Source organism: Maniola hyperantus, chromosome 26, assembly GCF_902806685.2.
Source record: "Maniola hyperantus chromosome 26, iAphHyp1.2, whole genome shotgun sequence".
Lineage (NCBI taxonomy): Eukaryota > Metazoa > Arthropoda > Insecta > Lepidoptera > Nymphalidae > Maniola > Maniola hyperantus.
In genome coordinates, this window is record NC_048561.1 from 4,766,918 (window position 1) to 4,782,158 (window position 15,241).

The 15,241-nt window shown below is 38.8% G+C and overlaps 1 protein-coding gene and 1 long non-coding RNA gene across 2 annotated transcripts; one reads left to right on the plus strand and one right to left on the minus strand.

Moving 5' to 3' along the window:
* The first annotated feature begins 11,111 nt into the window (after positions 1-11,111).
* On the plus strand, positions 11,112-14,944 carry LOC117994150 (uncharacterized). The gene is made up of 2 exons (XM_034982034.2): positions 11,112-11,635; positions 13,978-14,944. The coding sequence occupies exons 1-2, from the start codon at positions 11,503-11,505 to the stop codon at positions 14,790-14,792; spliced, it is 948 nt and encodes a 315-aa protein (XP_034837925.1). The 5' UTR covers positions 11,112-11,502; the 3' UTR covers positions 14,793-14,944.
* LOC117994149 (uncharacterized) lies at positions 11,653-15,080 on the minus strand. The gene is made up of 2 exons (XR_011238265.1): positions 14,941-15,080; positions 11,653-13,883 (listed from the first exon to the last, which is right to left on the minus strand). It is a non-coding gene; the product is annotated as an uncharacterized lncRNA (long non-coding RNA).
* Between the last annotated feature and the right edge of the window lie 161 nt (positions 15,081-15,241).

Genomic DNA, 15,241 nt, shown 5'->3' on the forward strand with positions numbered 1-15,241 from the left:
AGACTTAGAAGATTTATTAAAAAAGTGTTCTGACACTAAAGATAGACATGCCCTCTGTAGGTCTAAAGCTTTAGCTTCACATTTGTACTTTAGAATTTTGAGAATACAGTGTTCCGAACTCAGCTTAATAAGTAGGAAGAGTGAATTACATACAAAGTTGCAGAGTTTGATTTCCAGATTAGATGCTGACAATGAGTCGTCTCACGACGAATCACTGGATTCCGAGAGTACCGCCGTTGACTGCACTGGTGATAAAAATGTTGCCAAGTGGAAGTTACATTTCAACGGACAGGGTGATCCGCGCAGTTTCATCGAACGCGTTGAGGAATATAAAAGATCTTATGGCGTTTCAGATGGAAAATTATTTGTTTCTGCATTTCATCTTTTTACAGGCCGAGCATTGTTATGGTACAGAGGCAACAAATGTCAAGTTTCGTCTTGGTCAGAATTGAAAACTTTATTTTTAGAGGAATTTGATGCAGTAGATTATGACTACAGGTTGCTAGGTGAAATTCGAGCAAGAACACAAGGCTCTGAAGAACCTGTGTCTATCTATTTCGCTGTAATGTTTGGCATGTTTTCAAGGTTGTCAACACCACTTTCCGAAGAACAAAAGTTACAAATTTTATTACATAATATTCGCCCTTTTTACTCAGAACAATTAGCTCTTGTTGACATTAAGTCTGTCGCAATGTTGAAGGAAAAGTGTCGCAAACTAGAGGCTGCGAGGCAGCGTTCCGCCTTATTTTCTGAGCCTACTAACAGTAAGGCAACTTTAAGTTCAGAGTTTGCTTACAAACAAGTGACAAAACAGATAAACACACTTTCAGTCACACCTGCACCTAAGGTTGATACAAGTAAAGGCACTGATTTTTCGAAAACAAATAAACAACTATGTTACAAGTGCGGCAAGGGTAACCATTCCTTTAAATTTTGCAGGACAGTTCCGAAATTTATTAGATGTTTTTCGTGTGGACGTCAGAACTTTACAGTAAAGACATGTCCAAGTTGTAGTAAAAAGGCGATTAGTAAACCCGCTCCGGACAAAAATTCAAAAAAACTAATTAGTAAGAACTGTGCAGAGACACAAGTAAAGAACTTGGTCATTAACAACAAAACATCCCTTTTACCTGACACAGTTCTGTATTCAGTGGATAAACGAGACTTTAGGCCACATTTAAAGGTTTTTGTTGACGGTTTTGAGATTACAGGTTTACTAGATTCCGGTGCTTGCGCGTCAATTTTGGGTAACCAGGCGCACAAGGTTTTTTTGAGATTCGGTTATAAATTGCATAGCAGTATTGATACCACATTTTCAGTGGCAAATGGAGACAAACTTGATTGCATGGGTTATATGTTTATTCCGATTACTTATAATTCCGTAACTCACATAATAAAATTTTTTGTAGTACCCTCTATAATAGCGGATGTTATTTTTGGTTGTGACTTTTGGAAAACATTTCAGTTAGCCCCTGGAATTTTTGATAATTTAGAATTAATTAAGGCACCTTCTCAATTTTACAATATTTGTGCGATTGATAATGAACAAATTCATACCATCACTTCTTTTGAAAACTTATCATCTCAACAGAAAGAATTAGCCCAATCTGTAGTAAATAAATTTTTAGATATTTCTTCAGAGAAAATTGGATTGGGTAGAACAAAATTAATTGAACATGTTATTGACACCGGTGATGCCTTGCCAATAAAAATAAAACAATATCCACTTTCTCCCGAAAAGAAGGAAGCTTTAAGTAAAGAGTTAGATAGGATGCTGGAAATGGACGTAGTTACTCCGAGTGAAAGCCCTTGGAATAACCCAGCAATTTTAGTGAAAAAGGCAAATGGAGACTGGAGATTTTGCCTAGATTGCAGGAAATTAAATTCAGTGACAAAGGGGGATTCATACTCAATACCGTACATTCCACAAATTCTAGATAGCTTGAAAGAGGCAAGGTTTTTATCATCGATTGATTTAAGTTCAAGTTTCTGGCAAATTCCGTTAGCTGACGACTCTCAGGAAAAAACCAGTTTTACAGTTCCTGGTAGAGGGTTATTCAAATTTAAAGTCATGCCGTTTGGCCTATGCGGTGCACCAGCACGACAGCAGAGGTTAATGGACCAGTTATTTAATCAAAATTTTTGTAGTGATATTGAAAATGGAATAGTATTTTGTTATATAGATGATATTGTTATTTGTTCTGCTGATTTTGAAACCCATTTAATTTTATTAAACAGAGTTCTGGATAAACTAAAAATGGCTCAACTATCCATAAATTTTGATAAATGTAATTTTTTTAGAAACTCTTTGAAATATTTAGGGTATATAGTGGATGAATTTGGTTTACGCACAGATCCTGGAAAAGTTGCCGCAGTTTTGAACTTTCCGACCCCAAAAACTGCACAGGAGGTAAAGATTTTCCTAGGCACTTGTTCTTGGTACAGGCGCTTTATTAGGAATTTTTCAACCATCGCTGCACCACTCAATAGACTAACGAGTAAAGGAAAGAACGCACCTAAATTTGAGTGGAGCGAACAGGCAGAGGTAGCATTTAATACATTGAAGAATGCGTTGGTAACCGCACCTGTTCTTGCGGTACCGAATTTTGAAAAACCATTCAAAATACATTGTGATGCTTCTGCATATGGTGTTGGCGGTATGCTAACGCAAGAAACCGATGGTTGCGATCATCCCATTGCGTATGTCAGTAGGAGCCTAAATAAAAACGAAAGGAATTACAGCGCGACGGAACGCGAGGCTCTAGCTGTGATTTTTGCAGTGGAGAAATTTCAGGCTTATTTTGGTTCCAAGCCAGTCACAATTATCACAGACCATGCATCCCTAAAGTGGTTCTTAAATTTAGAAAATCCCTCAGGACGACTCGCCAGATGGGGTTGTAGATTATCACAGTATAATTTTGTTATCGAACATAGGAAGGGTTGTGATAATGTAGTTCCGGATACCTTGTCGAGACTCATACACGTAGATGTAGTTGGTGATCGTAATGATAACTCTAGTCAACAAGTTTTGGTAGATGACTGGTATGACAAAACATTTAATGGCTGTAAAATCAATCCAGCAAATTTTCCGAATTTTTGTATTTTGAACGATAAACTATATCGTTACAGTAAATGTAAATACCAGCTTCTCAGTGAGTTCGACTGGAAAGAGGTAGTCCACAAGAACGACATCCTTAGAATTATGCAACAAAACCATGCAGATGCAACTGCAGGTCATTTAGGTGTGTTCAAAACTCATCGCAGATTATCCCTCAGATATTTTTGGCGTGGTATGTATAAGGACGTGGTTGAGTACGTTAAGAATTGTGATACTTGCTCTGCGTATAAACACACGACATCAGCCACTCCAGGTCTGCTAGGGAAGCCTAAAGTCTGCGAGAGACCTTTTCAGGTCATTTCGGCTGATTTAGTCGGACCTTTGCCTAGGTCTAAATCAGGATTTACATTTCTTTTTGTGGTGACGTGTTGTTTTTCGAAATATACAATGTTGTTTCCGTTACGGCGTGCCACAGGTGCCGCTGTTGTTAAAGCGATAGAGAATTTTGTATTTTTGAACCATAGTGTTCCAGAGACTGTGATTGTGGACAATGGGTCCCAATTTACAGGATCTGAATTCCGTAATCTCATTAAGCGTTATAATATTCCGAAATTACACTACACACCACTGTACACTCCGCAAGTTAACCTTGTTGAGAGGTACAATAAGGTTGTTATGACTGCTGTAGCCGCTTTTGTGAAAGATAACCACAGGTCCTGGGACGAAAACCTGTACAAGGTCCAGTTCGCCATAAACAGTGCGGTTAATGAATCCACTGGATTCTCCCCGTTCTTCCTTGTCCACGCTAGAGAACCGGTTTTAAATGGTTCCTTCTATAAGGACACGGATAAGGAGTACGAGGCCGGAATTCCAAGGGAGGAATACGCAGGAAAGTTTGGAACTTTGGAGGACATATTTGGTCAGGTTAGGAGAAATTTGTTTCAGGCTCATGCAGAGTATGCAACGCATTACAACTTAAGGCGTAGGTCTGCAAGCTATTCTGTTGGGGATATAGTGTGGAAAAAGACCTATCCACAAAGCGACGCTACAAATTTTTTCACAGCTAAGCTGGCACCTAAGTATGAAAAGTGCAGGGTTGTCAAGGTTTTGTCACCTTTGGTTTACGAACTAGTTAGAGTAGCTGACAACCACCCAATAGGCACTTGGCATATTAAGGATATTAAGAAGTAGATATTTGCCATTACTTAGTTTGGTCTAAACTGTTTGAATATTTAAGTTATCAATATTCAATTAGGAATTTGTATGAGTGTAGTGATGTACTGAGTTAACAGTTACATTACCATGGTTCAGTTGAGGATGAATGTAGTGGATGTATGTAGGGATGAATATGTGATGATTGGAATGCTTGTGGTAGACCAACCGGTTGAGAAAGTAAAAATGCAAATATCGTACTTTGGGGATAACGAAAAGGGGGGGTTTTGTGTTTTGTTTTCGTTTTCCTTCTAGATAATGGATCATTTCTGTTATTTTTCCGATTCTGTTCCGAGATCTATTTTCTAGGAGAGTTATTTCGTTTTTTTTTTTCTCATATTCCGATTTTGATTCGGTTTTATTTTTCCGAATGGGATAGAGAACGGTTGCCATATCAGATGGACCCGTTCACAACCAGATTTTCCGTATTTGTTGAGTAACAAATATTACGATGGTAGTTTAAAAGAGTGAACCACCGTAGGCCTAGACGCATTCTATCAGTCAGCTGAAGAATGATGCCAAGATGTTTCCACTCAAGTGTCTTAGACACCATGAAGTTTTTTTGTATATATTCTTTTTAGAAGTTAGGGTTGTGTAGTTAAGTATAATGTATAAAACCTTACACTGTTTTCAGTATATTTATTTTGTTAGACAATTTTCCTTGTTAGTAGTAGATGTGCGTTCACGCGTAACTTCTGTGTTTTTTTTGTTTGTTTGTTTCAGGCAAATTGTTAGTAGTTGTTGGATGACGCTGAGGGCAGCGTGGTTCAACCTGTTGAACCTTTTCGTAGGAGGGGAAGTATTGTGACGTTGTAAATTTTGAACTACTAACTAGCGTTTCGCTTTTAATTAAAATCTATTTTGTTCAAAGTATGTTGGTGCCACCTAGCATCAAGGTGCAGAACTACGCGTGGGTCGATGTTCAGAGTTCATTCGAGCCACAATAGATGGCGTTTGCTTCGTTGTCAATTGTCGTAAAAATAAAACAAAATAATTAAATAAAACCATAATATCATTTGTTTATTGTTAAGTCATTAACAAAACGGTTCTTATAATATATCCTTAGGTTCCGCAAATATTCAAAAATGAATTGGCTTCATGAGCAAACTAACTGAGAGCGGCCACACTCGGGTTGCGTCTGGCAACACCGATTGGTGAGATTTAGAATTTTTCTGGAGTCAACATGTGAAGACGAATTTTTTTTCGTTCCAGGAAAATCTCATTCTTTTTCGCCCATGGCTTCGCCTGGGAAATACAATAGTTATAAATTTAGTCATCCTAACGTATTTCAATGTTTCATCAATTATGGTGAGTGAAAAATCAAGTAATGTGGATTCGACAAAATGGCGGTTTGGTTAGAGAAAATCCTAATTTCATGATTTCCTTTCAGTTCCAGTTATTTTACCTTCCCAAATAAATGAGGATAATGGGTTGTGGGTGGACTCCTGAAAACCATTGGTGGCCAGGAGTTCAATAGGTGAGTTGTGTTTGATCGGGAAAATTCCACGTGTCGAAATTTTCACACAGCACAAATTATAATCTTGTTTTTCTTTGTTGCAGGGTTTCCGTTTTAGTTTCCGTTTACGTTTCCGTTTGCGTTTCCGTTTTTCGCTTTCGTTTTCCGTATTTATTTCTTTTGCACATTCACGTTGGCAACTTAATTTCTATGGATAAGACTTGGTGAAAATCTTTGTAATGAAACATTTCGGTTGTGAAGAATCAAATAAATTGAGTTTTGGATCTTGGCCGATGCCGTCCAGCTACATTGCAGTCTTCGCACCTACAAGTAAGCAAATGTTTGTATCCTGGAACAGTTTAGTGAACCTTCTTAGTGTATGTGTACAGTAAGAACCCTGTCTTTACTACTGAGCTTTTATTTTGAAACAATTTTATGAATTTTACTGTGTCATTGTCTATTCCATGCCAATGGCATCTTAAATTTAAAACATAGATTTTATGTACTATCTACCTAAGGCATTCTAATGTATCTAAATTAAGTCTTGGCATTAAGCTAGAATAACTAAGCATTATTAGCCATCATTATGTATTAAGCGACCCCGGTAAAAGTTACATTAAAAACAATTTTGCCTAACATCTAGCAAATTTCATTTATAACACCTCATATACATTACAAGGGAGTCGACGGCTAGCTTCTATTCTTTACTAGGTAGATAGATCAAGTAAGTAAAATTATTTTTTTTTTTTTCCTCTAATCTTTGTAAGGTGGTAGATTATTCCGTATCCGGGTATATTTCCATTCCGCCCAATTTACCACCCTTACAAGTCCAGGTGCAAAGGTGGAGGGACCTGCCTCCCAAGCCATACGACTACACCCGCGGGGTACGGAGAGGCGAGGCGAGGCCAGCCCCACGCCTGGGCCTGCCAACCGCGAAGACTGCCTGGAAATAGACCCCCACACAGCGAACGGAGAATACCAGGCGTTCGTCGCGGAGGTAGAGCACGTTACGAAAGGCACTCCGAACCAGTGGTAGATGCATCCGACTATTCAAAAGTACTTGTAAAAGTTTATTTGAATAAAAAAGATTTTTATTCTTATTTTTATTTTACCTCTGTGCCAAAGTAGATGCTGCCTGCAATTTTATCCATGTGGATTTAAGCTTTTAAAAATTCCCTGGGAACATATTGATTATAATTTGAAAATTCCGTCCCCAGGAGGCACGCATGGCCGTATCGAACCCCTAAACCAAGTCATAATTGGATAAACGGATGGGTTATGAAAATATAGCAGACCGATAGACCAACAAACACTCTTTCTTTATAATATTATAAATATGGTCGCTTAAAATCAGTCAATATATATTAAAGGCAAAAGGCATAAATATGGAGTCAACTTACGGATACAACTGGCATAACACAGAAAATGCATATGTATTGTGGTTCACTTGACACTGAGCTTCAGGGGAAAGGTCACGCTGAAGTGGTGATGATGCTTATGGAAGATTACCTAAACGCAGGGCATTCTCTATACATGGAAGATTTTTATAATAGTGTCACATTAGCAGAAAAGTTATTCGCTAAAAGCTCATATCTTACAGGTACACTTAAGAGCCAATAGATCTAGGAATCCGATGATTACTAGGGCTAAGACCGCTAAAGGTACATTGCTTACGAGGTACAATAGACGTGACACCAGCACCAATTTTCCAGCATCACTCATTTTATTCATTCTAGAGATAGACACGGTTAAGTGTCACAGAAACCAAAAGTTATTGTAGAATATGATAAATTTATGAAAGGCGTTGATAGAAAATATCAAATGCTATCATATTATCCGTCTTATACTAAGTCAATCAGGCGGTATAGAAACATTTTATAACTTTGGAATAGTGCCGAAAGAATTCCGAAGTTTAGTTAAAGGTGTTATATCAAACTCAGGCGACCATCGCCTACTCACTAAGACTCTAGGCTAGACTAAGAGAATGTAGGGTTTCATCGGTACCCAGGTCCTTCCCGACGAACGCGTTCTACGCGTAGTCATCCGCGTCCTTCCGAAAGAGCTCAGTACTGAGCTCATTAAGACAGACCTTTCCTAGGAGCTGCCAGTCCTTGAGGTTCACAGGATGTACCATCCCAGAACCACCCACGAGATAGTGCTCGTACCCCCGCGGGTAAAAAAATACTACTTCTACGATTAGAAGAAGGTTTCGAGAGAAGAAAACTGCGGCCCGCGTACCTGCTAGGGGTCCGAAATTAACCGCACAGCATCGCAGGGAAAGGTTGCAATTTGCCCGTGAGCAAGTCAACTAGACCCTCGACCAATGGAGGGCTGGACTCTTCTCGGATGAGACAAGAGTATCTTTATTATTTTGTATGTACGAAAGAGAGTGTACAGAAGACGAGGCGAACGATTTGCTTAGGCTTGCATAGTACCCGTCGAATATGAAGGGGAATCGTGCATGTTCTGGGGTGGCATGTCAATCGACGGAAAAACCGAACTTGTGTGTGTTTCCCGGACTGGAGGAGCTCGTGCACAAGGATCGCTGACTTCTTATCGGGTACACAACGGAGGTTCTGGACGAGCATGTGGTCCCATATGCGGGTTTTATTGGGGATGCATAACAACGCTCGCTGCCACACCGCATATATTGTACGCGATCACCTACAAGAGGAAAAAGGCGGCCATTGCATGACTGGAATCCCACGATTCCAGTCATGCAATGGCCGCCCATAAGTCCAGATCTCTATCCGATAGACCTCGGGGACGAGTTAAAACGTCGACTACGGTTACGTGATCCTGCCCCAACGATCCTCCAAGACCTTCAAGATACTGTCATAGCAGAATGGGCTAGAATTCTTCAAGAATGCGTCGTGCGGCTCATTCGATCCATGACAGACCGAATGAAAACTGTAATTAGGGCAAGAGGGGGTAACACTAAGTTTTGGTTTAATTTAAAAAAGGTATTTTTTCTGTATAACTTATTGTGTGTTTCTGTTTATCATGTTTTCCTTAATAAAAGTTCTTTTAATTTAAAGATAAAAGTTTTTTACGATTAATATTTTCAAACCTTTTGAATAATATCATTACAATACAAAAAGTTTTTACGATTAATATTTTCAAACCTTTTGAATAATATCATTACAGTACAATTACCTTGATTAACCAGGCTTAAAAATGATTTAAATTTATTTTTTCAATAGGTGCGATTTTTGTGACGCCGCCGAGTGTATTTAATGACTACCTATCAGACCGATTCCAATGTGTTGAGTGGATTCTTACACGAGTTACCTGCTGGTTACGCTAAGACAGCATATTTGAACCCATTTTTCTTGTTTATGTTGATTTTCTTTACGCTTGCAGCTAAAAAAGGGTCAAATTATTCCATATGCAGATGATACTGTGTTCAGGACGATCGCCTGTGAAAAGCACTCGAGCAATAACGCAAGAAGTTTACAACACAATTTTTATATAAACAGACTATCTCTTCGTTCTTGTTCTGTTTGTGTGACGTGTGTAAAAAGTTCACTCCTGTTTTTAATTAAATTAATTAGTGTTCAGCCGCAAGTTTATCATTTTTCTATGACCTCTACGAATCCATATATACCTACATTGGTCCTTCGAACCGATTTGTACCAGAAATCCATGGAAATAAGGAAATCAAGAACATTTAATTTCGCTTCGGACAAGGTCGTGGCGGTCATGTGTGGAGGTCATATTTTGTGGACAAAGGACATCATTTAGGAGTGAATCCTGGACAAAGTCTGTATAATTTTTGTGCCATAGCCCGTCTGTGTTAATAGGATATTTCTAAGTTTATTATTTCAAAGAAAATCGTTGCTCAGTTAGGTTATATTTTACCTATGACAATGTGTCTACGTTCAACTAGTTTTTGCTGCAGATTCTTGGCAAGAAGTATTTTAGTCAGCGCAATCAGGTTTTAACGCTGTTACCAAATGGCTACATAACAATATTACCCGAACAAATCTCCCCATCGCCCAGCCGGATGATGCGAATCAAAATCCAAACTAGCAAAGATTGAACCTCTCCAACAATCTATTCAAAAAATTTAAAAATCTAAGAGTTGCTAAGCCTAAACAAAATTCAACTTCCACAGCCAGTTTATTTAATACATATTCGAAACAAGTTGGATTTTTTTTCCTAAAGGTATAAATTGGACCTCTCCAACAATCCATTTGATAAAGTTGAAAATCTAAGAGGTGCGAAGCCTACATAAAATTCAACTTCCATAGTCAGTTGTATTTAATACAAGTTCGGAACAAGTTGGAAAAAAATAGACTAAGGCCAAAAGTTACAATTTGCCTCAGGTGCCACAATTTTTTTTTCTCTATTATGTACTAGTGACCCGCCCCAGCTTCGCACGGGTAGCTTATTACAATTTTTGCAGGGATCGCTTATTCTTTTTGAAAATAAAGTTAGCCTCAGGAGTAACGTAGTTTTCTACTGGTGAAAGAATTTTCAAAATCGGTTCAGTAGTTCCAGATATTACCCCCTACAAACAAACTTTACCTCTTTTATAATATTATTAGTGTAGATTAGACCGAGGGACTAAAGGTAGCTGTTAAATCAGTGGAAACATAACAAACTCTCGTCAAAAAAGGAACTTTCTCTACAACGCCAACAATCAATTAAAACTGGGGGTGAGCCAAAACCACCACCAGAAACTTTGGAGGTCATAGAAATAATACCTCAAGAGTTTGAAATAGACTCAATTTTTTATAAAAATAAGAAGGAGTCCGAATAACAAAATAACGAATTACACTGTCATTCTGAAACACAAATCTACAAGTTAGTTTTGCAAAGGGGACAATCATTTAAAGATGTCGTACCTGAACCTATCACGAAAAACAATGTAAAGATATAAAGTAAATCTCAATATTATGTACTGTAACGGATATAATAAACCAACCGTTAACGCGCCCGTCGAATACTTTCTCACTCGCACACCGACTACTAACTGCACCGTTCTACGATACGTCATCGAGTCGCCGCCTACGCAGGAGCGAGGATCCGACAGGCGGTATCTGGGAGGAATTCCGGTAGTAACGTCCAACGCGTGCAGATGTCGCTTGTAGACGCGGATCCTATCTTACGATAACATCAATAAGGCGCGCGTTCGACATATTAGCCTCCATTTGCGTACAGTGGTGTTCGATCCGAGCGGTTCAGAGAGTGTATTCGACCGAGTGACGTAGTGACGGTGCTCCGGTGTTGGGTTTAGGTTTAAGTTTTATTTTTAGTGTGGTAAAGTTCCGGACTGACTCCACTGACCCCGTGACCCGCCTGTAGTTGCAGGCGGCGTTGCTACCACTGAAGGGGGCCATCGCCCCGAACAGTTAAGGTCATAGCACACTTAAACGACTCTGCTCCCACCCGGCAAAAAGAATAAAATTCAAATATGGGCTTTAAATATTGCTCTTTAGATATATTTTACATTGGCATCATAAATTAGCAGACAGCTCGCTGTCAGCGAGCTTACCGCCGTCAGACTGCTCGGTAGTTGACGCCTCGCAGGCCGCACGTTGTAGGCGAGCGGTCGGCGCGGTGCCCGCGCGCTTACTGCTAGCGGTCGGCGCGGTGCCCGCGCGCTTACCGCTAGCGGTCGCCGCGGGGCGCGGGGCCCGCGCGCTTTGCTAGCGTTCGCCGCGCCCGCCGTCGCGTCGCCCGCGCCGCTCAGTCGGTCAGTATCTACACCGAGTAAACCGCACGTTCGATCTCTTTCCAAGTGTTTTCGCAGATATTGAACGCATTCATTATGAACAAAGAAAAACTTATAGAAGAAGTTCGAAGATATCCCTGTCTGTACGATGCCAGTGACGCAAAATACGCAGATTCTGCCAAAAGGGATCAAACATGGAAATCTATTGCTAGAACGTTGTCTGCAACAGGTATGTATCTATCTACGTACAATCACACTAATATTATAAAGGCGAAAGTTTGTATGTGTGTGTGTGTGTGTGTGTGTGTGTGTGTGTGTGTGCGTGCGTGCGTGCGTGCGTGCGTGCGTGCGTGCGTGCGTGCGTGCGTGCGTGCGTGCGTGCGTGCGTGCGTGCGTGCGTGTGTGTGTGTGTTTGTTACTCCTTCACGCAAAAACTACTGGACGGATTTGGCTGAAATTCGGAATGGAGATAGATAATATCCTGGATTAGCACATAGGCTACTTTTTATCCCGGAAAACCAAAGAGTTCCCACGGGATTTCGAAAAACCTAAATCCACGCGGACGAAGTCGCGGGCATCAGCTAGTCTATACTATATTAAAAACGTATAGGAGGAAAATTGTATTTTTTAATAATTTTTTAGGGTTCCGTAGCCAAATGGCAAAAAACGGAACCCTTATAGATTCGTCATGTCTGTCTGTCTGTCTGTCCGTCCGTATGTCCAGCCACTTTTTTCCGAAACTATAAGAACGATACTGTTGTATGGTAAGTAGATGTATTCTGTGAACCGCATTAAGATTTTCACACAAAAATAGAAAAAAAAACAATAAATTTTGGGGGTCCCCATACATAGAACTGAAACTCAAATTTTTTTTTCATCAAACCCATACGTGTGGCCCCTCCACACGTATGGGTGGTATGGTAAAAACCATGCCTCTCTTTCACACTAATCATCCTTCCTATTTGCATTGTTGAAATAAGGAAAGATGATTAGTGTAAAAGAGAGGCATAGTTTCTTTATCCTTTTGTTTCCTAGAAAAGATGAACTACTTTGCAAGACGGGCGTTCTGGGTAGTTCTGGCACGTGGTGCTAGTGAAGAGTTTCTGTTCTTTTCACAAATTATAAGTGTGACAAGCACAGTGATGTTTCTAGCATTCCAACGTACAAAAAACTAGCAGTTTAACTAGCAGCATGATAATCTTCAAAATTATTTTGAATTAAACTAATCTTTTGCACCTTGATATGAAAAAACGATTATAATACCAGAATTACGAAACAAAGAGTACCTCATTTAAATTGGCATTAAATCAGCAAGTTTTTCTTATACAGGGTCATTTTTCCGTAGTACATTTTTTTTCACAGTGCGCTTTTAAAGTGACACTTAATTTTTGGTAACGCTTTAAAAGTTTTGGAAAAAATTAATTGCTCTTGTAATTTGGTAGCCAGAGCTAAAGTACATGTTGAAATAATAATTTTTGTGGTACCTAGTCTATAAGATATTTATTTTTCATAAAACAAAATATATTTTTAAAATGAAGGGTAAAAGTTGCTCTAAGTTTTTTCCTCGTTATTGAATATTTTGATGCAGCCATGAAACTTGACCTTCAGGAGATTGAAAGTAAGATGAAAACAAGTCTCGAATATTAAAAGCATTTTCGGCACTGTTCATTTCGTTTTCTAGTATTGGTTGCAGGAAACCATTCTCGTTGTGATGTATTGGTTGCTGCATCTCATGTTGATCTAGATACTCTATTTCATAGTTTCGCATAATATTATGTAAAATACATGTCGCTAGTATCAATGTGTCAACGTGTATCGGGTTCACATTAATATTTTTGTTATAAATGCTAAATTTCTGGTACAATATTCCAAATGCATCCTCCACAACTTTGCGTGCTCGTGATAAACGTTCATTGAATATAGTTTGTGCCTCAGATAAGCCACGACAACGAGGGTATGGCCTCATTAAATTTTTCATCAGAGGAAACGCCTCATCTCCTATGAAAACATGTGGTATATTTCTGTTACTTCCAGGTAGTGGTTTATCGTTTGGAATATGTAATGAATTACTTTCAAGACGTCTCGCTAATTTCGAAGATGCAAATATTCCACCGTCACTATTTCTACCAAAAGCGCCTATATCAACTATTATAAATCTATATTTATCATCAACCACAGCCATTAGGACAACAGAAAAGTGCTTTTTATAGTTAAAATACAGCGAACCACTATTAGCAGGTGCTATGATGTTGACATGCTTCCCATCTATAGCGCCGATGCAATTTGGAAAATTCCATCTGTCTTGAAATCCTTGAGCTATACTTTTCCACCGCTCTTCAATTGGCGTTGGAATGAAAATTCCCATTAATTTGTTTATGATTGCATTACATACTTCTTGTATAATTGATCGGATTGTTGATTCGCCTAATCTAAAGCTTGAACTCAACGTCCTTGCTGAACTTCCCGTGATCATGTATCTGAAAAAAACTTCCTCTATTAATATTTCTTAGCAAAAATAAACACACCTTAGCACACAGGACACCTCTTCACTTCGATTTTTTTCTTTTTCAGAATCAGAGTGCAAGAAAACATGGACAAACTTAAGAGAAAGCTATAGAAGGGCAGTTGTTAAGACACGCACAAAAAGTGGTCAGGCTGCTATCTCATCCAAAAAATGGCAATTTGAAGAAGAGATGTCTTTTTTGTTGCCGCATATGAAACAAAGAAAAACTATTTCATCGTTAACGGAAGATGATAGTGAAGTGGACGAAAATTTTGATGTTAACGAATTATTGTCAAATCACGATTCTCTCATGTCATCAAATGACTCAGAACTTAATGTCGCCAACCAACCAGAATCTGCTTCAACAAATACCTCAGCAAACTCTTCTTTGTTTCCAAACATCCCTAAAAGAAAGCGATTCAAAGGGACCCAAGAATGTACCTCGGCATCAGCTCAACTTTTACAATATTTACTCAAAGAAAAAGAGACAAATAAGGATGACGAGATTGACAAGTTTTTTTCGAGCATTGCAACAACAGTAAAAAAATTAAATCGTTACAGCCAATCTGTTCTGAAGTCTAGAATATTCAACATGGTGTCTGAATTTGAATTACAAGAAATTCAGGAACAAACTAATTTCTATGCTGGTTCTTCACGACACAATATTGAAAGTCCTTCGACTTCGGGTTATAACACCCACAATACAGGACCTTCGGGCTATAACACCCACCATGTAGGATCTTCGGATTATGACCTCCATAATGCAGGCCCCTCCGAATTTAATACCCGCAATGCAGAGCTTTCAGGCAATAATCCTCCAGTTTTAGAAGAACCGATATTGAACAGTGAATTGCCTAATGCTATACAGAAAAATGATTCCTAAGATTAACATGTGGTAGAATATGTTTCTTTACTAATTTAAAGTTAACATTGTAAGCTATAAGTAATGGAAATTAGAGACTGATTGTTACTATATATTTTTTTCAAATAAATATGTACAAAATTTACAAAAAAGTTTCTCTTTCACTTACCTCAACGTGACGGCAATTTTTTCTATTGGTGTTATTGCTTGTCTAAATTTCGTATTCTTCTTTGTTATGTCTTTTTCAATAAATGATAATATGTAATCAAATAAATACCGATTCATATGAAAGTAAATGTAGAATTTTTCTTCGTCATCTAATATGTGTCTCTGGATCTGCCAAAATTCTCCTTCTGCATGTCTTGCTTTCAGCATTTTATGCACCCAATATCTTCGTCTGTTATTTCTTGCGCTTCTCTCTTCATCCTCAAGTGCAATAGCAATAATTGCTAGTTCGCGCGTTGTGAATC